The sequence below is a fragment of the Micropterus salmoides genome, unplaced genomic scaffold (genome assembly GCF_014851395.1).
Source record: "Micropterus salmoides isolate LMB-PRFRI ecotype aquatic unplaced genomic scaffold, ASM1485139v1 Ms_hic_scaffold_14, whole genome shotgun sequence".
In the NCBI taxonomy this organism is placed as follows: Eukaryota; Metazoa; Chordata; class Actinopteri; order Centrarchiformes; family Centrarchidae; genus Micropterus; species Micropterus salmoides.
Window position 1 is genome coordinate 25,259,699 of NW_024040485.1, and position 27,240 is coordinate 25,286,938.

At 40.9% G+C, this 27,240-nt stretch overlaps 1 protein-coding gene across 2 annotated transcripts in view; it reads left to right on the forward strand.

The window, feature by feature from the left end:
* LOC119902511 overlaps positions 1-27,240 on the forward strand; it is a 151,252-nt gene that overhangs the window by 90,413 nt on the left and 33,599 nt on the right. For both annotated transcript variants that reach the window (XM_038718741.1, XM_038718743.1), the window contains exons 5-6: positions 25-192; positions 26,629-26,810. In XM_038718741.1, the coding sequence (XP_038574669.1) occupies positions 25-192; positions 26,629-26,810 (350 nt within the window). The remainder of the gene's footprint in view (positions 1-24; positions 193-26,628; positions 26,811-27,240) is intronic.

The window sequence follows — 27,240 nt, forward strand, 5'->3', positions numbered from 1 at the left end:
TGTGTGTGTGTGTGTGTTCCCTAGGTATTCTGCGCACGGCTGTACCTGACATGGACAGGGAGACTCAGGACCAGTACCTGGTGGTGCTCCAGGCCAAAGACATGGGGGGGCACCTGGGTGGATTATCTGGGACCACCACCGTCACTGTCAAACTCACTGACGTCAATGACAACCCTCCACGCTTCACCCAGAGTGAGTAACTCACCAGGTCATCCAGCCACCCACAGGAGATAAATGACTAGATAGGCAGAGCAACATTGGACACACTGTTTATGTATTGTACTACATCCCGCCTCACCCTCAACCACATATACACACACTCACCATGCTGGAGTCTGTTTGGAAATACTTCATTGCGGTATGTTTTATACAGCTTGGAGTACCAGATTAGTGGGGATTCACCTCATTAGGGCAATGCAGTATCAAGTGAGTGATCAAGTCACTGTATAGTAACAGAAATTACTTTAAATTACTTAACTTTCTAGTACTCATTATACATTCATTAAACACTATGAGAAAACAAACACTAGGCTGCATAACAGCATTAACACAGTGTTTATTTTGCTCCAAAAGGCAAAAGAGTTCTCAGACCTTTTTGACCTGCAGGTCCTGTCAGGATTTTCACAGCAGCGGTCAGGCAGACGAGACTCCTGCCGGGCTGCAAAGTGCCTCATCAAACATTCAGTCCTGGATTTCACTTGCCTTTGCAATGATACATCAGCCAGCATTTCCAACTCCAGCCGTACTTTCAGATTACAGAAAATAATCTGACAGCATCTCTATTTAGGCCAACCTAATTGGCTTGCTAAATAACAATTTGATAGTGTTTAACTTAATTTCACTGTTTGTGATCATGAAGTTATTTTGGTGCAAAGGATAGATGTCCTATGTAGCTGTTTGACTTATATAGTTGATAAATTAAATTAAATTAGGCCTTAGTTCTGTGGCTTAGTCTACTGTTGGATTTGTGTAAACAAAATTTGAATCAAATTAGTTAATTATATAATGGCTGCTGGTCACCATGAATATTTTGTAATTATGTTATGTATTAGGCGTCATTGTCCTAGTTAGGCATTATACTGTAAATCATTCTTTTAGTTATCCAGAAAGTGGCTGATGAGCTGGTTGGCGAAGTCCCTATACAGCACTGCTCTGGCTTCTTTGTGTTTGTAAGTCTCTGTTGGATGAAGTGCACGGATGTCTCAGAGGCCTACATTAATCAATTCCCGAATCTGCTATATCTCCAAAATTGGTAGGTGTGTTCTTTCTGATCTTCAATAGGACAAGCCAGGTTGACTTCCTGTGAATTGTTAGGAACCAAACGGCCTTGATGGCCAGTGTTCTTGTCATCTTTTACTTCACGTTGTCCTTTCTGCCATTTCTCATCTAAGCAAACTCTCTCCCTTACAAGATAATTGCTGACCTTATTCCAATTAAAGTGAAGGGAGTTGAAGCTGGAAAATATAGCATTGTGTATCATTGCACTTCATTTGGATTTGTAAAAGGGCTGATGGGAAAGATAACTTAATATTGCATGAAAGTACTACTGAAATTGAAATAACGAGATATATCACGTCTTTCAGGGAAAGTAATAATTGTTGGAAGGGCTGAGCATATATCTAATTGTGATTTTTCTGATCGCAACAATATGATTGGAATTAATTATTTTCTATAATTAAATGCAAGGCTTGTAGTTGTGGTCTACACAGTTTTAAACAAGATAAGTTTTTAACATAATCAAAAATTAATTTTGTTCCACATGAATAGGGCCAGATAAGAGCAGCTGCTTGTTGTTGACATCCTTCTGGGATTCAAACCAAAAAAGTTAACATCTAAGTAGACTTGACTAGTTTTCTAAGAAAAAACTTAAATTTAGCGCACATATTATTATATATATTCATTTATAATTATGATATTTAAGATTGGCATTTTATTTATTGAATAACAGCTACATATTTGGTCAGTTGTGTGTAGAGTACATCGTTTTATGATAGAATAGAATTAACTAAACTAAACATCTTACTGATGACCCCTAATAATACTGTTGACAGCTCTGCACTTTAGCGGCTTAAGCTAACATTTCTTTTTGAAACATAACATGAGTTTCGCACAACTCTGTCCGCCAGTTGTCTTTTGCATTACATGTCACCTAAATTAGTTTGACTGTGTGGTCCCCCTTCAAAGGGTTTTAAAGTACCATGGTCTCCATGAGTTGTGTGTCACGGTTGCTGATGCAGCTCCAACTGCTGACTGTGTTGATAGGCGAGCCAAATCAGCAGCAATAATCTTTATCTACAATAATTAACAGTTGATTTTAGAACACCAGCATGCACCTGTCCCTTTCACCTCACATATCTTTGCATCACATCTCTCCCTCTGGGCCCTGTTGCAGTTCTCCCCTTGGGGAGGTACACCTCACTGTTATCATAGTTAGTGAAAACTTTTGACCTTAATTTTTCTAAAGCAAGAACCTCCACTCTATAGGCAGCCCTTTGTCTTTTTCTTTCTTTCTTTTTTATTTAACCCATCTTTAACCAGGTGAGACCCTTTGAGATCTGTGCATAAAAAGGTTACAAATGAGAAAAATACCACACGAAACATATAAGATATACCTATAATCATCAAACAAGTAAGCTAACTTTTAAAGAAGTACTCACCTTGGCAAGTACCAGTCATAGCGTTCATCATTGTACTTATAATTGCTTTAAAGTCCAACATATAGACCTATTCTCTTAGTTTCAAGTCTCTTTGAAGGGTGTTTCAAGTGAGCGGAGCAGAGCACATAAAAGCTTTTTTTCCCAGTTCCGTCTGTACACCAGGAACTGACAAGAAGAACAGATCTTGTAATCTCAAACAATAGTTACAGTCAGATTTCTGCTCAGTTAGGGTGGAAATATAAGATGGTGGTTTACCCCGAATGGCTTTATAAATGAACTAGAACCAATGTTTATGTTAAACATCAGATGAGTGGCATTTCTTATACAATAAAACCAGCTTGTACCTGTAGTACAATCACCAACAAACAAATTATCTGACACACCGTATGAACTAGCCAACTAAGAGTTTCTTCTAGTTGTTTGGCCAATTCAGAATTAATGGTGACCAGCTGGATACATTTGTCTGCAACAGTTCTCTTTCTAGCTGTCCAAATCAACTGTAGGCGACTAAAACTTTCACCTCCTACAGCTCGTTAAGACACTTTTAATTATGCAAGTTATAGTTCAAATCTTGCAATGTGAAAAACACAACTGTGACTTGTCTAGTACTAACTGTAGTATAGAATTATTTTATTCACATCTACATATAATTCTAATACCAGTCCCTCATCATCTGACAGTTGCAGGAGTCGGTAAACCTAGCATAGCAGAGTGCAGGTGGATGCAAGAAAAGAGCTTTCAGGAGCTGGATTGGTATGCGATGAGGGTTTGTAGTCCAATAGAGCATTGGCTTTAATGCCAAAATTGAACTAATAATGTTCTGGGGTTTGGGGTTTGCTGGTCAAGTTGAACCCCATCAAAACTGATGTTTTTGAGCAGGCTGCTCTGAGGGTTGGAGGGCTTCTTGGAGAAAAACTTGGCTGATTCTGATCTGTCTGGGTGATGACGAGCTTGGTGGTGCCAACAGCTGTTCTGAAACCTTGCGATCTACCAAACCTTGTGGCTTTTGCCCATTGGCATCATCAACAGTGGACCATCCGGGCGTCAGCCGGGAATTTTTTTTTTTACAAGACCCAAATCTTTCAGATAATCATCACAAATGTAAACAATTTAACTCCTGACAAAACCCTAACCTTTTCTGCAGCCTGTGGGTGAATGTAGTGATACTGAGTGAGAGGGTGGGGCTGGGTAAAGTCTGCATGTATATAATCTCGGTCAGTCCATGGTAAAGTATAAACAAAAGTCCCGCTAGCTACCATATTGCCCATAGATTTGGGAACCACTAATGTAGCTAAGCAAACCTAACTACATGGTTCCTTTGATATCTGCTGAGGGTACATTCTGACATTTTTACTTGAGAATATGGCTAAGCTAATGTTAGTGGTACATGTCAACAAGCTAATTATCATAGGGTAAGTTGCCTGGATATATCTGATTGGGGACAATGTTTAAGGTAATGCATGATTTTTGTCATGTAGGCATAGATGACATGAATTAGTATTCAGGATACTTGGGGAGTTGGCTGCACAATTTTGAGAAAAGCGAGATGCTCAAAACACCTGATATTCCCTAAATGGTTGTACAAGTAAACAACTGTTTCAATTAAATCTACTCATCATGCTGTTGATTTATTTTATTTGTAAAACACAAACAGTTTTAAGTAGTTCTGAAAATTACTATTAGAAATTACATATCAAATTAAATGTAATGTTTGGAGTAGTCATGCAATGCAGTAAATTAAATTAAATTTACACTTTAGTGGTCCAGACAGAACAGCAGGGACCACACAAAAAAAATGTGGCACTTGCTCTGTACTACACACTCTGACCTTAGCCCCAGATCTTATCAACTCCTAGGAACGCCCTTGCTATTGCCTCTACTGGTCGTGCTGGTGACTCTGTACATACATGTACTTTATTGAATGTATTGATGCTAGCCTACACCCGGAGTTCCTGTATATCCGTGTGTGTCTGTGTGTGTGTGTGTGTGTGTGTGTGTGTGTTTCCCTGATCCTCTGCTTGCCTTTTTTTCTCTGTGTACCCTCACACACTCACGCTCCCTTGTGCCTGTGTGAACACAATCAAAGACAGCCACCCCGCCGCTCTACTCAATTACACACCCAGGCTTTTAAAAAGACACCCTCAAATCCGGCCCCCGCTTCTCCCAAGGTCAACACTGCTTATTCCTTCTGGCATTTACCACAGGGAGAGGATTACATTGCCGCGTAAGAACCAGGTATCGCCTGTACATTATAGCCTTAACAAGAAGAAAAAACAGGTCCTTCCTTGTGGGCTTGTCTTTTCACAGTGTCCTAGAATTTCTCCCTATTCAAAACATGATTCCAGGAACTAAGTGGGTTTGTTGTGTGTACCGTTTTGAACGCTGTCAGGGGATTTCTTATGCCCGGAGGAGGCAGTATAGCAGAGGGAAAGTAGGCTACCGTACAGATTGTAGTTGTTTTTTGGTTAAGTGATAAGTGGAAAATGTGGGATATTTTCAGACGCTTCATTGGCAAACATAATGCTCTAACCACACTTTCCTTTGAGTCTCATTATCAAATGGCATACACCATGCTCCAAATGTATTTGGACAGCAACATGCTTTTTGATGTTTTTACTCTGCTTCCTTGGTGCAAGAAAAGCGTTAATTTTATTTTCATCCATATCAAATGAAATTTTTAAAGGTAGCTGTGCTTTTTGAACATTTTAAGGTGACAAATATTTAGACACACAAAGTAATCATTTTTAGTGTCTTGCTGAAAATTATTCGGAAATTATTTGAAGTCTTTATTCCAGAAATACCAGTGGACTCTGCATTCACATTAATACTCACTGGATTACATGTTTCTTGGGGGGCTTGTTTTTTCATGAGAATATGTCGATGGTGAACAGATACATTTTTTGTTTCCCAAAGCTTACCTAAAACTGGTGGTTAACAAGGCAGACGGATGTAAAAATTGTGCTACAGGGGAGTTTGTATTACAGTCTCATTCCACATCAAGCCCTTGCGTTATTAAGCTCTTAATTATGGTTGTGCAGTGTGGAATACATGGTTGGCTAATTGTCTGAGAGTAAACAAGGGTGTTGGGTATCAAATCACATCTTAAATTATCAACTTCCTGTTACAAAGCTTCAGGATAAGCATATTAGATGACTTTCTGCTTCTTTGGTTGTCCATAGGGAAATTAAGATGCTGGGACTTACACGGCATCATATAGCTTTGTAGTAGGCCTGTAGTGTTGCTGGGCTGATGTGAAATTTCAGGCCCTTGTTTCTATGTAGTCATTTATTTAGACATGTTTTTCCATGTTTACTGTAGCTGAATAATTTATGGCTGTGTGTACTCTACAGCTGAATTCTCCTTGGGATAAATTGAAATAGAGGCTGGAGCATCGGCTGGAAGTGTACCTAAAAATAAGATGACCACATAATTTAACACAAAGAACAAATTTTTTATTCTAACCACTCTGGTAAGTAGGTTATTTAGGAGGGTAACGTGTCTGTTGAGTAGGCAAACTAAGATGCATGGAGCATATTGACATTATTTAAACAAAAAAATCCCCATTGTACCACAGATTATATCTTCCATTAAATATCATATCAACAAAAGCAGCAAACACATTACCAAATATTATTTTCTACCTTACCTTTTCTCACCTCTTATATAGAGTACCAAAATTAAAATCAAATATTGCCTTATAGTTTCAGCAATTTCTACAATGACACCTCAGGAAACGCTATGCAAGACAGCTCAAACAAAGACGAAACAACACAAAAATAAACATGACCCAGTTCTTCCTGTTGCATGAGAAGATTCCCAATATTGTAATATATCAAGAAACAATAGGCCATATTATAAACACAAGCACCAGATTAGGACAATCGGTTGATTTGTCTATAATAAACACATATTGATGAACTACAAAATATAAATAACAGAGTTAAGATCAGGTTACTATTGTTAGTTTTTATCCAGTGTCATGACTTCATCAGACTGCTCACTTTCTACAATCACCCTCTTCTTGCCTCCTGGTTCTGACAGAGTCCGGGTCCACAGCGTCAAGGCTTTTGTGGGATCAACATTTTTTATACAGTCTATGGTTCATTCTCCTTGATCTCTGGGGAGGACAGAAGGACCATTAGAAGATCTGAGAGTGTGTCAGACACTGACTGGACCGGGGATTAAGGACACTGCCTTAAGTGCAATTTATACTTCTGCGTCAAATCGACGGCGTAGGCTATGGGGCTACGCAGAGGCTACGCCGTCGGCTGACGTGCACCTCCTCAAAAATTTAACTACACGTCGAGTTGACGCGGAACGTAAGCTTTGTGATTTTTTGGGTAGCCTCGCAATGCCTTCGAGCCGACCGTAAGTACCCCGCGCTTTGAAGTAACATTTACTAGCGGCCAGAATGGCGGCTGTAACACAGTGAATGAATATATTTGACCGTTGCAACCTGAGCGAAATGACTCAGAATGTGATCGATTCGGTCGGTAACATTTGAAAAGGCTACACCAGCCGCATGTTTACAATTTTACCCCCATTTACATTAGCGGAAGGCTAAACCGGACGTTAGCCTGCTCGGCCGGCAAAAGTCAACACAGTGGACGGTGTGGCGCTACTGCCGACTAGCGTTTGGGGGTGTAATTGTAGAATGACGGACACACCTACGCACAAGTATAAATGCACGGCTACGTGCGTAGCCTACGGCGTAGGTACGCATGTAGACCCTACGCAGGAGTATAAATGGGCCTTTAGAATGGTTTAGGTCATTCTTGTCAGACAGAGATTTTAGAGTCAGTTTTGGTGGCGCTATTTCACCTGTGTCCCTCACATGTGGAGTTCCCCAGGGTTCGATTCTCGGGCCAATTCTTTTTTTACTCTATTTGCTTCCACTTGGATCGATCTTAAAGACATAACATCAGCTTCCATCTCTATGCAGATGATTCGCATATCTACCTGCCCATCAAAAGAAATGATGGCAGTTCTTGATTGTTTTAATGATATTGAAGCCTGGATGGCCTTAAATTTTTTAAACTTTAACGAGAGTAAAACTGAGGTCATGGTTTTTAGACTCAGTGGCATCTCTGATGTCTCACAAATAGTCCTGGGCACTTTGCAACCTTATGTTAAGTCTGTTGTAACAAACCTGGGAGTAAAAATGGATTGTGATTTAAAAATGGAGAAGCAGATCAATTCTGTTGTGAAAGCAAGTTTCTTTCAACTTAGGCTTCTTACTAAGCTTTAGCCCTTTTTATCCCTCACAGACTAGGAGAGGGTTATACATGCATTTATCACAACACGCCTTGACTATTGTAATGCTCTGTATGTAGGTGTTAGCCAGGCCCCTCTCTCTTGACTACAACTGGTTCAAAATGCTGCCACTCGTCTCCTTACTAGAACTCGTAAGCGAGATCACATCACCCCTGTTCTTGCCTCTCTTCACTGGCTCCCAGTTAATTTTAAGATTCTATTGTTTGTTTTTAAAGCCCTTCATGGACTAGCTCCAGTCTATATCACTGATCTGTTGAAGCCACATGCTCCTTCAAGATCATTAAGGTCTGCGAACCAGTCTCTTCTCGTTGTCCCTAAAACACGGCTCAAGAGCAGGGGGAATCGAGCTTTCTCAGTCGTAGCCCCGAGACTGTGGAATGAATTGCCTCTTCATGTCAGACTGGCACCAAGCCTTCCGGTTTTTAAATCACGACTTAAAACACATTTTCCTTGGCTTTTAATCTGGCATGAGAACTGTATGTTGTATTTGTCTGGTGTTGTATTTTGTCTATTTATTGTTTCATGTCAATGTACAGCACTTTGGTCAACCTGGTTGTTTTAAATGTGCTTTAGAAATAAAATTTGATTGATTGAAATAAAGTTTGATTGATTGAATGCGGAAATTCTTTCCGCGCTGATCTCTGTATGAAAGCGGCAACAATCTCACTCTCCCCTCCTGACACCTGTCACCTGTCCCCTAACGCCCACCCCCTTACAAATCTACGCTAATCAAACACAAGTAACATGAAAAACATAAACAACAACCAATGAACGCCCCTAAACCCTGTGTTACACAATATTAAATACCTTGGTATATGGGGGCCAATTTAAGTCCGACACACATTCAGCAAGAACGCCAAATAGAAATTATATGCTGAATATATTTCCCCGCCAATGTGGATGGTAGCCGCCAAACGGAAAATCCACCTGCATTTGGCAGGTGGCGGGTGTTAATTTCCATCACTGCTGTGCGATATGACTAAAATCTCATCTCCGGATACAGGTCATTTAATATCCCAGTAACAATACATATCCCGATATATAGAAATTTTTTTTGGAATAAAGTTACAGAAACATATTTTCTGAACTCACCAGGTAGTTCAACTCACGAATGCTTCTTGGCATTGACTTTGTATGTAATCAAGTTGCCCAAAACGCTGGATTCACTTTCAGTGTTAATATAGCTAAAAGTTTATCACTTGCTTATTAACTAATTGGATTTTTTGAATGGCCGCCAACGCTGGCTTTGGAGGAGCATTTCAGGTAGAATCCTAAATTTCATTGGAAGCCAATGTAGTGACAATTTGAAACGGGGATAATATGAGAGCGATATGAGGTCTCGGTGAGTAATCTTGCTGCTGAGTTTTGAACTTACTAAATTAAGAATAAAAGTTCATTCCTGACCTTCGTAAAACTTGTTTAAGAAAACAAGCCCAATCAAAGATCCAATTACTTTCCATGTCTAATTAATGGATTTAGCTTTCTCAATTGTCATGAAGTGTTGTTGGTTAATTAATAACAGTTACTAACCTCACAACATGGCAACAGAAGAAATCCATTTGCTAATGCGGATGCTAACGAAAACTGTGATACCGTTGAAAACTTCAGAAAGAGCACCTACCGTTAAACTTCAATTAAAAGCCGAGTCCCAAATAGCCACCTATCCTGTTTACTGGCCTGGTGTGGGTACACATTTTGACAAATAAATGCAGGTCTCGATTAGACGCCTGATGTGGTTCTTTGCATGTAAAATACCTCTTAAAGCCCGCCGTGTCGCCTGCTTTAGCTAGTTCTGAGCTGCTTAGATTGTACATACAAGTATGTTTAAAGTTTTGTCAGTATGGACATGCTGCACATTGTTAGATCAGTTTAGTTCATTTTACGGAAACAACTAGCCCCAAAGTCTGTCACAAATATAGGCAGAGTGAGTTCAATGATTTAAGCAAATAAAAGCCTGTGGTACTGATGGAAGTTTTACGGTAAATGAACTATATGCTGGGATTGTTTTCTCAAACTACTACTTTTGTACAATAAAATTTCCAAGGCCAAGAATGAAGTTTAATGCATAAAAACAAAGGTGTCATTGGTTACCTCTTCACGAAATCTTTGAATGTTACCACATGCTTAACTATAATATAGAAATGGTACTAGAAGCCCATTACATTTTTGCTGTTGAAATACATTCAGCAAAGCCCTTGGGTTGTTAACAAGCCTGAAGTACTTTTTCCACATTGCTGCAGTTTATTTTCATCACACCCATTCAGTAGATCAAGCAGTTTAGAAGTGTAAGATTCTGTTCTACTCCATAATATTAACTATTGAATTGGCAAATACCTAAAAATAGGATTAGATTAGAGGAGGAATCCTGTTACTTTCGCATTCAGTGTTCTAAAAGCATAAAGAGAATAATTAAAAACACACTGCCTTCCAAATATTTCACTTTATGTACAAGATGATCTTGGCTTTTGTCTAAATCCTTTAAATTAAAAACTTTTCAGAGGTGATTCACAACCACATTTGAAATACCAGAAAGTGAAATGTCAGTCCTCGTATGCTCCTTCTCGGTGAAATGTCAACATTTGATGTGTGTTCCGGCCCAATCCCTTATATCTGTACCCCAATTGTACATCCTTTATGGGGCTCAGATTAGTCTCTAGGCTGTCAAAGGGCAAAACCTTAATTCATTGCCTTATGACAGTTGGAGCAGCACTTTGTTATAGTTTAACTGCACACACAGAAACTCCCAGACGCATCCCAAACTCATAACTTGTGTTCCTGGAAAACTTTGGTTCGGCTGCTCTGCCTTCAAGGACCGTTTGAACAACTACAACTCTGCTTGGTGACAAGTCTGCAGACGGAGACGCAGGTGCTGGTTCCCATTTTTATGTGGTTTCCAAACAACCTTGGCTTGCCAACGGTGCCACATAAAAACGTTGAGGGAGCCATCACTCTCCCAGCGGTTTGATGGATGGAAAGATAGATGGGCTGACAGATGACTACATAGGTAGCGGCGATAAGATCAGTGTCATTTTATACGCCAGGGAGATGAAACAGAGAGAGGGGGGAAGAGAGAGAGGGAGTAGCGCAGAAAGGGCTTCATCATAAATATTACTAATTCATTTCTCCGGAGAGCGAGGCTGTAACAGAGAGAGTGTGAATGGGAGGATACGGAAAGAGAGAAAGAAGAGTTGTGTGCATGTTCCTGTGTGTGTATGTGTGTGCCTGTTTTGTGCTAGAGTGTACTTTTTCCCTGAAAGAGAAAAATTGAAAGATGGTGTCGCTGAGAAAGGTGCGATAAAGTTGTCAGAAGAGTGAGACAAAGGGGATGTAGCAAAGAAGGAGTGGGTGAGAAGAGACTCCGAGAGCATAGAGGAAACCACAGAGAGGCGCGGGAGACAAACGTACAAGAAAGGGAGCGGGGGAGTGTATGAAATGAAGGAAGTCAGGAGGGATAATCATGGTATTATGTCCTTTAGTAAGAATGAGTTGAAAAAAGGTGAAGAGGAGTACAGGCAACAAAGAGAGATGAGTGGGTAAGCTAAAATAGTACTCAACGATTGGCATAATGACTTAACCTTGTGTGTTTTCTTGATCCGTGGCACGGGCTTCTTCTGCATCCGTTGGAATCTACCTTTTTGCTGTCTGTCTCTGATACACACACACTTGGCTCACACGCATACACGCACACACACACATTCATGCACACTTGCATGATCAGTCAGAGATGAGGAGACAGGGATGACAGAGAGGTAACAGACTTTGTCATCTCCTGTCAGGCCCAGAGACACACATACATTCTCACCTCCAACACACACACACACACACACACACACACACATTCCTGACTCCCACTCTCTCAGTGTGTGCTCTTCACACACCCGGTACCCTCGTGTCCCTTATCACACTCTCTCCCATCTGTTCCTATTCCAACACCCTCAGCACACAATCATTTTTAGTCAGCGTGGCAGACAGTGTCTGCGCTGAGAAATCCCACTTGTCAAACATCCACTTTCACAAATCTCACCACAAACTACTGTAGCCATTGTTAATGAACATTTGTGTTCACTGCCAAGAAATCATTTTCATTCCTGAGGTTAATATTGGCCATCGAAGTTTCTTCAAATACTGTTCTTACTGTTCTTAAATTATGAATAGTGGGTTATACAATATTCATGTTTAAATAATGTTAATAGAACATGAGGGAAGTACTGTAAGTTGGCTTTTTTGTGTTTTCTACATTCTTTCCATATAACAATGGCACAACACAGAAAATCTTCGAGTGGAATACAATTGACTACATCGACTGAGCAACCACCGGTGCTGGCATCAGCCTACATCACTTGCTGTTATATCCTATTTTGCAGTCGCATCACATTCAGTAAAATCTAATGCATATCGAAAATAGCTTGTGTCCTCTTCAATAGGGCATCGATAATGAATTTAGTTAAATGCCATGACTAATGTGCATTTTCGGACTAGTAATGGGCTCATCAGAGTTAAGGGACGCCAATCCGGTCCAAAGCGGTCGCCCACGTCGTGTCGCCCTGGCCAATGATCGCCACCCACTCGCTGACGTCTCCCATTGTTTGGACAGGCACGATAAAGACGTGAAGCCGGCACTCTTTAGAATGCATGAAAGCGAGTCCTGGGGGCAAGTTCACCAAAGCGTGAAGGAGGGAGGAGGGAGACGACAGGATGAAGGGATAGAGATGGGGGAGAAATGGAAAGAAAGGAGGGGAGTAAAGCTAATGGCTTTATGGTGACAGTGATAATCAGGCTAGCTGAAAATCACATCATCTCACACAGAGCTGAAGGGATGCTGGGAAATGGAATGAAGCAGGTTTTTGGTGTTGTGTTTAGAGGCCGTGATGCAGACAGATGTGTCGCTTTCTGTTTATTTATGCAGGCATATTTTTGTACATGTATATTGAGCATGAAAGGAACAAGTTACGTGCTAGGTGGATTTATTATTGACAACTGTGGCTGTTTCTGTACACTTTAAGACATCCACAATTCACATGCACACACTTACATGTACAGTCTCACATACAGTACATATGCAAAATGTGTATATGCAGCTAGCTCGGGTGGGAGATTGCGCTGAGGCATGAAAAGCCTTTCCTGAAATGACTCCCTCATATCACACTGCACAATTAGGCCTGCCATTGCAGTGCCTTTACCCTGGAGTCAATGGTGTCACAGTACAGAGCTCTGCTTGGATAGATTCCTCCAGGCTTTTATCCTGCGTGGGTATGAATGCTGCTGCAGCCCACTAACTGTATTGTGTGTGTGTGTGTGTGTGTGTGTGTGTGTGCACGAGTATTGAAGTAGCAGGGTCAGGCAGCCTCGTGGGTAGTGGCTTTTTGTTCTCTTCCCTCTCTCGCTCAGTTGTTCTTCTGCACATATACATGAACAAACAAATGAGGCTTTACACTGACATTAGAGCCACATCAAATTGCCCGCTCCTGTGAGGAATCCGCAGGCAGCACTTCCCCTGATGAGCTTTTCATCCACAATCCCGTGCAGCCAAAAGGGCCTGTGAGGAGCGATTCATCGTGCAGTAATCGCCCCATACAACACAAGGTTTCCAATAGACCTACATGCAGGCAATCCGGCCTTATGGAAACCCAAGAGGGTCTTAAATTCTCCTCACCCAGAGAATTTCCGTTCTCACAACTTTCCCTGCCATCACAGAGGAAAAACGGAAATTTAAAACTTCATTAAACCCCTCAAACGGGGCCATTTGTGTCCCTGTTTTTTTTTTTTCTTTTCCTGGTATATAAGCCTGGGCTTCTTTGAAAATTAGGTGAATCCATCACACTTTTTCCGGCAATGCCCGGGTCCTTTTCCTCATACCGAACACAGGAAAGGCAGGGCGCAAAGAGACTGCCATGACAATTTTTTATTTTTTGCATTACTTTTTCATCTGACCTGGCAGTGTGCCCCCTCACGCAGAATAATAGGAGCTAAAGCCATTCTCTTTTTGCCGAGCCATCAGTGAGCCATGGAGAGCCGGAGAAGAGGAAGTGATTTCCATGTTAATGGGAACCTTCCCGGCAGCGTCTAAACCTTTCTCTCCTTCCTTCCATCACTCCTTCCTCACTTTCTGTCTGTTTTGTGCTTAGCTACCTTTACCTGCTGTCGTCCTCGAGCACTCAATCCTGCTGTTGTCTTGCAACGCTACTTTCAACACTCAACCTCTGTTTACTTCTCCTTTCTTCCTTTCCTCTCCTGCGCTCTCTTTCTCTCTGTCTAGCTTGATGAATGGAGTCGCTGGACTGTGAGCGGCACATCCTCAACGGGGTGTGGCGGGCCATTGCTAGCTGTCTCAAATCAGTGTGTGTGTGTGTGTTTTTTCTCCTTTCAGTTAGCCTGCCTCTCTTGTTGGTATACACGAGTCCTGTTTTAAACTTGAGCCCATCAAAATGCATTCTTGGAAGGAAGTTGGACAGGGAAGAACACTCTTTGAAAGTCTCTTAAAATCCCTTATCCCCTGCCATTGAGGAACTACACTGATGTCCACTCGGCTGAACATGTACAATCCCCACCTAACCCTCTGAAGATCCCTGAGCAGCCAACTGAACACGCTCCCTCAGGTCTTTGCCATCCTCTCCTGCCCTCTCCGCACTTTTGACTCTGTTGTCACTGGGCTCCTCAAAACACAGCTGGAAATGGGCCAGCACGTCATCTTCCCCAAGATATGCTTAGTAGCTCCATCTACTATACGGTCTCTGTCAGAAAAACGGCGGTGGGTAAACTACTCTCCCTCAGGGGTGCAAAATGAATCGCTTCAGCCCTGCACTCTCATCCCTTAAACATAAAGGCTGGCAAGGCCAAACTGACTGCTGCTCCGAAATTTTACGGCATTCTTATAAATCATAAATATACCTCCAAATATTGGGTAAACAGATGATCATTCTGTTAGCCAAACGGGTATAAAATCAAAGTTTGAGGGATGCAGAGAGACAGACATGATGCCAAGATGGACCCACCAAGGCTTCCAGTTGTTTTAAATAGGTTAGAAATAAGTAGGAGTGGTTTGTTGTTTGATGTAAACGAAAACCTTTTATGTTTTGGAATGAGAACAGCAAGAGGAAGGAAGAGTGACAAAACAAGTGTAGAGATTAAAGGTCCGTCCGGAACATAACCTCATATAGTTGCTCGGAGAAGTAAACAAACTGTTATCACAGCTCCAAACTATTCATTGTTGTACCGAATTGAAGGGGGAGAGGAAACATTCGCACTGTGGCATCAAATAAAAATGTCTGTCTATATTTTTTCTGTAAGTAGTGTTTTTCTCTCCACTAACATTGTCAAAGCTGTGCACCTGCACTGTCATTGTTTTTCCAGAACTGCACCCGTGGTGCTCCCGTGTGGTTTAGCACATTGTAACCGCTGCACTTGCAATTATGGGTTCAATTCTCACCAGGCTCATTTTGCTACAGCGCATGAATGCAGAATACACTGCTTTGCATAAAATACGCTAAATGGCATAGAGGGGAAGGCTAGCTTCAAACTTCAAACATAAGATTAAAAAATATTTATCTATATTAATGCAAATGACATATTTATTCAACTCACAATCTGTAAATCTATACTCATGGTGTCATCAACATCTGCCACCATTATCAGCAGTTATTTTAAGATGTATAAAATGATAATAATTGCAATAAAAACACCAGTTTGACTTAACTCTCCTGGGTGGTGCAACAACCAATTATCTTCCACTTCTATTTAAATTAGCTGAAGACCTATCACTGTAACTCTAATGCATTGCAGTTACTATTTCATTAAGATCAGATTGATGTCATCTCAATCATGCTTCTACAGTCATAAATTTTTACTGTACTTTACAGATGATCTTCTCTACTCTTCTCTTCTCTCTGTCTTCTCTGATACATCATGGATATGGGACCGTATTTATCAAGTGTCTCAGAGTAGGAACTAATTGGCCAAAACTTCTCAGAGTGGCGCTTTTTTCATACTTTGAGTGGAAGCATTTCATCAACTTTCTCAGTGTAGGAAATGACTTCTATCTCTGCTGATCTTAAGGAGAGCTGCATAAGTGTCCTTGAACCGCTGCCAGGAGACATTCAGGCACATTCGGTGGGAGGAGGAATATTAAAGAAATAGTAAGTGATTCTCCAGAAAGATTATTGATGTTTGGACTCAACTGCCAAACAAATATATCCCTCCCTTCAGTGCTTCCCCAGAAGCTCCGCCCCCCAAATTCTTTGATACACATTGCCAAAGCAAACAATACTACTTGTACCTCTGCTGAAATATGGCAGAATCCACAGTGTCTGCTGGCCAAGGGCAAGTTAGCCTCAATATGGTGGCAAGTTTTTTGCAGTATTGTAATCAATATTTAAATATGTATTTATATATGTATGTATGTACTCTTCAGACCTTTTCCTCTTTGGCTGTTTACCAGCGAACTCTCCTTCTGGACTGTGCCTAGAGTCCAGCAATGAATCCAGCATGTTCGAATATACCGTGTATAGAACTTTCTCGCTCCCACTGCTCCTGTGCTCAGGCGCTACTGCCACTTTCTTTGTGTTATATTCACAGAGCCAGGTCTGTGTAGGAAAGCAGGATCTCTTTTCAGAACACGCACAAAATTAAGAACTGTGAGGAAGTATTCACTGTGGATTAGATTTTTTGTGACTCCATGCTGCCTGTAGGTATGAATGTGAATAGTTGTCTGTCTTTATGTGTCAGCCCTTTGACAGATTGGGAACCTGTCCTGTGTACCCTGCCTCTTACCCAGTGTAAGCTGGGAATAGCTCCAGCCCCAAGCGACCCTGCAACGGACAAGCAGGTATAGGTCATGGAGATGGAGCTATAAATTACTGTAGTTACCTAGATTATTTACCTACACATAAAAATGTTGCTATTTCCAGCATTTTGAATTTTTCAACTTTTTAACATGTCATAAACACAACTGTCAGGAAAACTACAACAAGTTAGCATAATTTCTACTGTGTGAGTGTCGTTTAACAGTGAGGTCAGAGTGTTTTAAGTCCTAGCGTAACTTTCAGGGAAATTCCTAGAAGTGATTCTGAGACTTTTGATAAATAAGAGCCCTGATTGTGTTACCCAAACCCACAGGCATTGCATAATGTATTCAATCAGTATAAATCACTTTGCATGAACAAGCCAGCAAAAATATTCAGTTTGGGTCTTATTAGGTTCTTTTTGGTTCTTCTCCTCCAGCTTCTCCTTCTCTAGAAAACTGTCACAAATTGATGCTTTTTGTCTCAAGAGGAAGCATTTCTCATCTTAGCAAATCCATATCCAGTATGCAGCCTGCCTTAAGGCTGGGACAACACCTTGTGTTAATTAAACCCGACCTCTGGATTTGCTTTCTCTGCACCAGCACATTCTGGGGAGAAATCGAGTGTTTTGATTACTGAAATGGTTTGACTAATTTCATGTGGCTCTAATGCTCGGTTGTAGTTGCAAAGAGTAATAATGATTGCGGTGATAACCTAAACAATTAGGTAATAGGCAATAATTTCCAATAATTGTTATTCTCTAATTAAGTTTTACATCTTCAGAGCCCAAATAAGAGATGGAGGAAATGAAATGAAAAGAGAAACTAATTAAAATGGAGGTGGCTAATACCAGCGTGCTTTTTTATCCTTTTTCTTCTCTATCCCTCTGTTTCCTTGCTCTGTATTAATATTTCATCTAAAGTTCAGTGCTTTCTGCTTCAATAGACAGTAAAATCACTGCTGGAAACATTGCTCTCAGTCACATCTCTCTCTCCCTCTCTCTTTTTTTCCTTCTCACACACAGTTCTCCTTCATTCGGTCTCAGCCCCACGTCATATTTCTCAAATTTTTTCCCTCCCCTTGAGCTCCCGCTGTACATTTCTGTTTCTCTCTTCTCTCACAATATCTTGCAGGTGGAGGCGAATGTCAGTGGCGAGTCTAAGTGGTTTTAGCCAGTTCCAAACTGTACTTTCCTTTCTCTTCGTCATATCAGTCAGTCATTCTGCCAGCCAGCCAGCCATCCAGCCATCCATCCAGCCTACCACTTTCATTCATTTCTTTTCAGTCTTTTTATCATTTTGTCAGTGTGCTCCAGAGTCAGTTCATGTAAAGCCTTTTAGCCACTTGATATCATGGGGAGCTGGTGCATGCCTTCTCTTCAGAATCTTGCCGCTGGATTTGAATTTTAATTAAATATAATGTGTGAAGTATCTACATTTCTGCTTTAATTCATCCTGCCCTGAAAAGAAACATCATTGGTTCAGGATTGACGCTGGGCGGCGGACTCGACATTGTTTAGGACCTTATTGCACTTAGGCACCTGGGTGCGCCCACGCCAGCATACAAGTACAGGCATTCACATACTAATGGACTAATGGACACACACACACACACACACACACACACACACACACACTCAGGCATTACCCTGCCTTTCCACCTACTTCATATGGCATTAGAACAGAGCCCAGTAATGGCTAATGGCCTAGCTCTCCGCACAAGGCAAGTTAAACAGCAACATGCAGTATTTTATATCGCTTGCCCCGGAGCTTGTATACGAAAAAATGTACACTGTTTCATTATTAACCCCATTAGCACGGAGATAGAGGGCGTCACTTTCACGTTCGCTCTCACTGCAGTCTAATTTAACCCTGTAGTGGTGTGGGAAGAATAAAAAATTCTGCCCTGACAGCGAATGCTGCTCTATTCATCTCTTCTTCCCTGCCTCAGCTATCACCCCCTCTCTCTGTCTCTAATGCTTGTGATGATGCCTAAATCACACTCTTCTCCGCCTTGATCTTCCCTTCTGTCTCTGGCCTTTTCCCATAAGCCCTCTTGAGTATGAGTGCCTGTGTGATGGACTCCCCCTAAACGGATGCAGATTTTATTCAGGCTATTTTCAAAACCAGTGCGTGCGCTTCAGCCAGCTAGACAATTTTTTAATGACTCCCCTAACTCGATGCTTTCCACCACCACCACCACCGCCGCCATCACAAGAAACACTCTGCCTCTGCTTCAGATAAGATGTGGCAGAGTCACATACTTTTATTTTTTCATTCCCGCTCAACCCCCTCTTCTCCCCTTTCCTCTCTTCTCCTCTCCGAGTGCTTTTACAGCACAGGACCCAGTCCACACTTCTTTAAAAAGTGGTTCCCCGCTGGTTTTTCACCCTCTGCCTTCCTTTCTTCTCACCCTCTCTGTCCCTCTCATGTTGCATCTTTAATTTCACATTTATCTGTCCTTTTACGGTCGCCCCCTCGTCTTTCAGATCATTCCCAGTCCCCATCCCCGTCCCTCCAGCAGTTTGTCAATTTCAGCTCTTTTTCTGCACTTTTAAACCTGTATTAAACTACAGCCTCACCACCTGTCATTTCACTTCATTTCCAACTAATCCCCTTGCCAGCATGGTACTATCCATCCAATCACCTGCACAAACTGGCAGTCCCCGACCAATTGCTATGTCCCTAAGTGAGCCCCAGACAAGGTGAGAAAGAGATGTGTGGAGGGAGTCCTTTTGTCTGTGCGGCAGAGCCCAAATACAGCACAGGAGGGCTTTCGATCTTCTCTCTGTGGCACAATTATACCTAGCTCAGTGAGGAGCACCCGTATTAGTGAGACATGAAGCATTGAACCAGTGCATCCATGCTGTTTCCTCATAGCCCGTTCTAATGGCTTTACCTGTGCGAACAAAGGCAGAGGACAGATCTCATCCACTCTCTATTTTCACCTTATGTGTAATTTTATCAGGGGCCTGTGATGCTTTTTGAGGTTATTTATGTGCAGAATGAGCTGGGAATCTCTCCCTGCCACTCACCTTTTCACTATCCCCTACCGCCCACCCCCACACTCTCTGCTACATCCCCCCTTTTTTTATTTCCCCCCCAGTCCATCAAAGGTGGAAATGATGTATGACTTGTGTTGCAAGCTGCTCTCCCGTGTGAGCAGAAAGCTGATAATGACTAGGTCTAGCCTACTTTGCCTGCATCACACCCCCTTTGTCAGTCTCCTTGTGAGCGCTCCTTGGGTGTGACAAGTGTGTGTGAGTGCGCTTCACTCTGCCACTGTGTGTGTGTGTGTGAGAGAGAGCCTATGACAGGGAATGTTGCATCGGCGTAGGCGTGCGTTGCCCTGCTTTCACTGTACAATAGAAAAGATCAATAGAAACCGCAGTCTCTGACTTGTAAATAACTTTCCTAATATGCTGTCTCATTAGCAACATCCCTGTTTATGTTCGAGTTGTCTTAGTCTCAGCCTTCTGGTGCTGTGTCAGTCCCAGATGGTAGGCATGGTAGTCACACAACGTAAACTGGCATTTAGTGTTGATTCACTGGCACATGCTGTCCTTTTCAGTTGGCAGACCCTGCAGGGCCACGTGGGCGATGGCATAGTCTGTCAGTGGCAGAATATATTTCCTTAAAAGATTGCTATGTTTCACTTTCCTATGTTGTATCATGTAATATGAATTAGCTTTAGATGATAACATGTTTGGGCACAGTTATATTTTCTTTTAGCAGGTAGTACACGGAATTAAAAGAAGTATTTGGACAGCCAAATATTATAGTGATTTTTGATCCCGGATTTTGCCATCCAGCCACAAGAGCATTAGTGAGGTCAGGCACTGATGTTTCTGATAGGGCCTGGCTCAAAGCCGGTGTTTTAATTCATCCCATAGGTGTTGTATGGGGATGAGGTCAGGACTCAGGTGTGCCGGCAAGTGCAGACCTGTCAGGTTCTTCTACATCAAACCTAGATGGTCAATTTCTTAATGGACCTGGCTTTGTGCCATGTTGAAACAAGAAAAGGCCAAACACAAACTGTTGCCACAGAGTTAGAAGAACACTATTATCTAAAATATCATTATATGACGTAGCATTAATACCCTTTTATTTAAAGAGGTAATATTATGCTTTTTGGCTTTTTCCCTCTCCTTTATTATGTTATATATCGTTTTGTGCATGTAATAGGTTTGCAAAGTGAAAAAGCCCAAAGTCCACCCCAAAGGGAGTTGCCATCTCCCACAGAAAACTCTGCTCTGAACTGCCTGAAAACAGCTCCTTTGTAGTCCAGTTGCTTCCCTTTCATCCCTGTGATGACACATGGATGAAGGCAAAATGTGCATCGAATGCTCGCCAAGCGGCTAGTCTGACACGCCTACAAAAACACCGGTGGAAAAACACTGAGCTGCAGCACACACCTCACCTTTCCTCTCCCCTCCAAATACTAGCAACCCTCCAGGTAGTCAATAAACATAAAGTTGTTACTGTGATGTAGAGACAGAGCTCAGTTAAAACTTTATGGATGAAAGATACGTTTGTTACAAATTAATAACTCACCACTCTGAAACTCTTGCTCCAGTCCATGTTGCTAAGTAATGCAACTACTGGCTGGTAAGGGCAACATGTACAGCTGAACCGAAGCTGTGTTTACCGGCTTCTCCCGACCTGCCCTTCTCTGCTTCTGATTGGCTAGTAGTCCTTAACTAGGTACTGCACGTGTGCAACTCACAACAAAGATCATGTAGAGGCAAGATGTATCACTCCACAGCTAAAACGAAGCCTTCAACAGAGGGTCAAAAGAGGAGCTGCAGCAATGTGCAGTATGGAAAAAAATATGGTGTTTTTTGAAAATGAATCCATGTAAACCTGGTATGACCCCTAAATAGGATTTTGAACCTGAAAATGAGCATAAAGTGACCTCTTAAAAAAAGTATGTCCACTTGCTTTTATAACTAGTGACATTTTAATATTACAGTGTTAGGGTTACATACCAATTGAAATGATTTCTTTTTTCTGATTACAAACTCTAAATATCAGATCATGAATAAATATTACAAAAACAACAATTCTGACTCTCTTCCTACATAGTAATTTTCTCCTTTCTTATGTGAATCGAGATTACATAAGGAATTTATGAAACAACAATGTTTCCTAGAAATTACATTTATATACTAGTAATTTGTCTTGCCAATTGTGTTTTGGGGGGAAACATAATTGCTGTCTGGATAATGTTCCCACTTTTTTTCTACAATCATGTACAACAAGTTAGTTGTGCAGCACTGTGACACTGGAGACGGGAGTCTTCTGTGCGTTTAGGCTTCGCAAAACAAAAGCACTATTGAATTTTTAAATATCAAACTAAGACTAAGATCTTTTTGTAACCTTAACCTTAAGTGCTTTGAGTGCCTAAACAAAACCATAAGATATATGTGAGAGGATATTATATTGCAAGAGTGGATATCATAGGAAAACAAATAAAAATAATAAATAATACTTTGTTAATAACCATTTAGCATATATCTTCACCATAAACATTTTGCAACTTGGTTGATCAACAATGTTTTCACATTTTGATGGTAAAATACTGTCCAGGCAGCATTACATTTCTCTCAAAACATATTTTCTGTTGCAAATTGGCAGTATGTAAATGTACGCGTGAGACATGAGTTACATTAGAATTTGTGGGCTTGAAATGACTTTTACTTCAGTTGGTTTATCAAGCTAAAGAATACCATTTGTTGTTTGGGATCACTATCAGAAACTGGAGTCAGCCTATTCCATTTTTAAAATAAAAGAATATAGGTAAATTGACAGTTTTGGTGTTTGACAGAGAAACAAAAAATGATGAAGCATAAAAAAGTGTTGGCAGCGAGCAATAATGACATAATAGCATAAATTATGGGACGTAAAGAGTGATGAATAATTAGTAAAACATTCCTCTTTATGAATAACTGTTGGAGTTAATTTTATGTCTAACTGTCTGATGGAGGCAGTGCTTATGGGCTATAGTACTTTGAAGTAACCTTTATATCACTTTTCAGAAAGTACCTATTAGTCAGTAAGTTATTGAAGTGCATTAAAACCAGCCATTACATCCTGTACATTACACTTAAAGCAGTGACACATGAGAGCATCTGTATAACACCTTGAGAAAATTATTGAAAAGGGAGAGGAGGAGGAGGAAGAGGAGGAGGAGGAAGAAGTTGTTCACCTGGATGTAAATGAAGTTAAGTATAAAGAGAAGCAGCCTGGAGAGCAGCATATGGCAATGGAGCCAATTGATGGCCCTTTAGAGCCATAAGGCAAGCAGTGAACTTAATGCTGCTGTCCCACTGACTGCTTATAATGTGCGCAGAGGAAACGCTGTGGCGCTAGCTAACAGCTAACCACTTAAGCATATTTAACTCTGGAAAACAAATCCCATTTGGATGTCAGTGGTGAATTTGTGTCATTTGTGCTGTAATGTAATCTCCATTGAGAATAGGCTGGCAAAAACCTCACAGCCATTACAGCAGCAGTCAGAGAAGGAGAACACTAATAAACTAATAATACATTTGATTTGTATAGAATTTTTCACCTCAGACAATAAAACAGCAATTTATACAAGCCGATCAGTTAAACGTGGAGATCCTAGCTGGGAAACAACTTTATTTAACTAGTGACATTTTAATATTACAGTGTTAGGGTTACATACCAATTGAAATGATTTCTTTTTTCTGATTACAAACTCTAAATATCAGATCATGAATAAATATTACAAAAACAACAATTCTGATTCGCAATTTATGCAAGCCGATCAGTTAAACGTGGAGATCCTAGCTGGGAAACAACTTTATTTAACTAGTGACATTTTAATATTACAGTGTTAGGGTTACATACCAATTGAAATGATTTCTTTTTTCTGATTACAATTACAGAAGGAGAACACTAATAAACTAATAATACATTTGATTTGTATAGAATATTTCACCTCAGACAATAAAACAGCAATTTATACAAGCCGATCAGTTAAATGTGGAGATCCTAGCTGGGAAACAACTTTATTATAAAAAGCAGCTTATTGAAAAGTTTAAAACTATTTCTTTCACTGTGGTTTCATCGTGATCAAGAAGTAATTTGGTGTGGTGGTATGAAACACCACTAAATATCTTATCTTACAGATGGACGTCCTTATTGCAAGGGTGACACTTTGTTTCAGTGTGAATTTGTAGTGGTGTTTATGTTCTGTACGGACAATAGGGTCAATTACTGGAAGTGACTTCCAGACAAGTAGCAACTTAATCAAGGATACCAGGAATAAGAACCAGTTGTTTTAAATTGTGATTTCCTTTACTTTGCTAAAATAAAATTTTTTCTCCAGACTTGTCATAGTATGCATCATTATAGGGAGCACACTTTTTAATACTCAAAGGCTTTTGTAAACTCTACTTTATTTCCCCCAAATGATGATGAAGAAAGCTTGTGTAAAACTACCGGGGAAATTAAGTCGGTCCTCACCAGAAACACGGCGGCATTGGTCTTATAGTCTAAAACTCCAAAAGCCCAATTTTTATGTTTTCCAGACTTGTGAAAACTTTCAGCCACGCACATAGATTGATGTTGTCGTATAGCTGCAAAACTTCTTACAACGTGTCCACACAGGTGGTTGACAGCACTATGCTAGAAGAGCAGCAGCCTTTGTCAGGGTCTCCAGTGGATGTGTTCAGGCATAGTGCTGAGAGTAGGTCACCAGTGTTTTGGCAGCACTTAGAGCCCACACTTGCTGAAGTTGCACTTTTAAAATAGAAGAAAATAGACCAGAAGCGTAAACTTTCAGTCACAGTAAAATGTGAGTAAAAGTCAACCCTTTATGTGGTATCTGTCAGACAGCTTAAAAAACGCAGCCTCATTCAGGGAAAAGGTTGTGTGCAAGCCATCTGACTTGCACTCCGTTTCTTCAGTCAAGGTTGGTTTTGTTACCAACTATAACAATGATTATTCTCTGACCTGGACAAAGTAGCTTTAATCAGGGCCGTAGCTACCACAATGAATACTGAAGTCCTGGGCTCCGCATTTTCTTTTGGGAATTATAGCAACTTAGGGGGAGTTTGCATTCTCCAAGTAAAACGTATGATATGTATTTGTTTTGCTGATTCCAAGACATTTAGGCTCAATATAAAAAATAAAGAAAGAAAGAATTCACTATTTGTCCACCAGAGATTTAGTGTAGAGATATCTTTGAAACAGCATTTACACAATTTGCAGAAAGTGTAATTAATTTCATAAATATAATATAGAATGATTTTTGAGTGTGTGTCTGGGGGTTTGTTGTGTGATTGGGGGACACTTCTCAGTATTTCTAAAACATTTGCTATAGCTTATGTTTTAATTGCTTCACCAACTTCACAAAAACATACCCATACAGGTGTCAGATCAGAAAAAGCTGAAAATGTCTTTGTAATGTGTAGGGGTATAGGGGTGAAGGGGGTGCAGTTGATAAGACGCATGCCTTTGGTGAGGGAGACCTGGGTTCAATTCCCCACTGTGACACATCCACCAAAGTGTCCCTGAGCAAGACACTTAACCCCTAGTTGCTCCAGAGGTATGTGACTTCTGACATATATAGCAATTGTCCCTTTTGATAAAAGCGTCAGCTAAATGAATAAATGTAATGTAATCTTTGTAATGGTCACTGGCACTGACAAATAACTCACTTAGTCTTTTGGTTGGAGGACAGAAGAAACATGTAAGAAACGCTTTTAGAAGTTATTATTTAGCCTACATTACAGATTTGACATCAAGAGACTTAAAAAGACAACAGTCAGACACCCTGAGTGATAACTTTGGTTGATGTCTGAACTGTAATCCTGATCCACAAAGTGAAATAACCTCACATCTCGTCTCGCTGTGATGTCGTCAGATTTACAGAATTCGTCTGACTGTGTAGTGGCCCAGATACTGTCTTGTTGAAGTGCTGGCTATCTTTTATTCTGTCAACCCAATGTGTTTGTGCGATGTTGTTCTCACATTTACAGGTCTATCTGATTCCCTTAGCTTTAGCTGAGCAGATAACAGCTCTGTTTGAATGAGCCTGTCTGTTCTGTGTGTGCGAGCCAAATAGTGATATCTTACCTTTTCCCCTCGCTCAATTTCTTGCTTTCCTACCATACTTATTCTTGTCAGTGTAGCCAGTGTGACTGTGTGTATGTGTTAGGATGAAATAAAGTGGTATAGGTGGATATTTGAATTTATGCGTGCATGCGCATCTGTGCTTTCAATGCAGTAATGAGAGTTCACGTTGTGTCTGGTATTTTCATCAGATAGGTGCATCGAGTGAATCATAAGAGAAATGTACTGTGTGTCCCTATAATATAAATGGCAAAGCCAGCAGAAAGACTCTGCTGATGAGCTGCTTTAATGGGCCCAAACATGATGGCAGCACACATGAAAGAGCTTGTTATCATAATTAATACTTATTACCAGGAGGAAGGAATGGACGACTCAGAGACAAAAAAGTGGATGTTCGTGACGAGTAGTTAGCGTATGTCATCAAGTTCAAATGTTTTGTGGGAGACAGAGTAGCTTTTTGTCCCCCGTAATCTTTGCTTTTTCTTTATCTCCTCTGTTCCTTCAGTTTTTTAATCCTAGCTTCTTTTGATTTAACTGTTTTTTTTTCCAGCAGGTTTCCCAGCTATATTTTACCTTGCTTTTAATAACAATCTCAATGTCGAGCGCTCAAACGCAGACTCTGCTTTCTCTTCTTTTATCTTTTGCCTTCATCCTCTCAGACCGGTTAAATTAAATGCTGCCTTATCTGAATGAAATATTGTAAATATTGGCTCAGCACAGGTGGAGAACAGACAAAATTAACTGGCAAATGAAGTTTATCAGCGCATAAAAACAAACAGCGCTTCCCTAACATGTGCCGTCATGTGTCTCTCTCAGGTATGTGGTCCTTCTCCGTTTCCGAGTTGGCCATCCCGGGGGCTGAGATAGGGCGTATCTCTGCAACTGATGCAGACCTCGGCGAGAACGCCAAGCTGGAATATACCATCCTGGAGGGGGAGACCGGGGACACGTTCAACATCACCGGAGTGAACCAAGAGGCGGTCATCACACTCAACAAGGTAAGGGAAAAATGACAGAGGGGTGGACAGGTGGTAGGAAGGAATGAAACTGAGTATGAGTATGAGTATGAAACCGTGTATGTATAATGAGAAAGAAGGCAGCTAGATGAGGTAGCACTATTGGAACATGTACAGAAAGGCGTTGGTTTGTAAAGGGAAAAGGGAAAAGGACAGGACAGGAGAGGAAAGTAAAAAAAGAACAGATGATGAGGGGGAGGAGAGGTGATCACACAGGTAACGTGGGCAGGTTTTTGAGAGAGGAGTTTTGTTTTGTCTATGAGCATAGCTAAAAACATGTTGCCTAAGCCCATTAACCTGGAATTACCTGGAAATACACAGAAGCACTGTATAAGCCCATAAGATTTGAAATTATTCATCTCTCAGCAGCCTTTTCAGTGAGGATTGTAAAACATGTGATCTATATTCATTT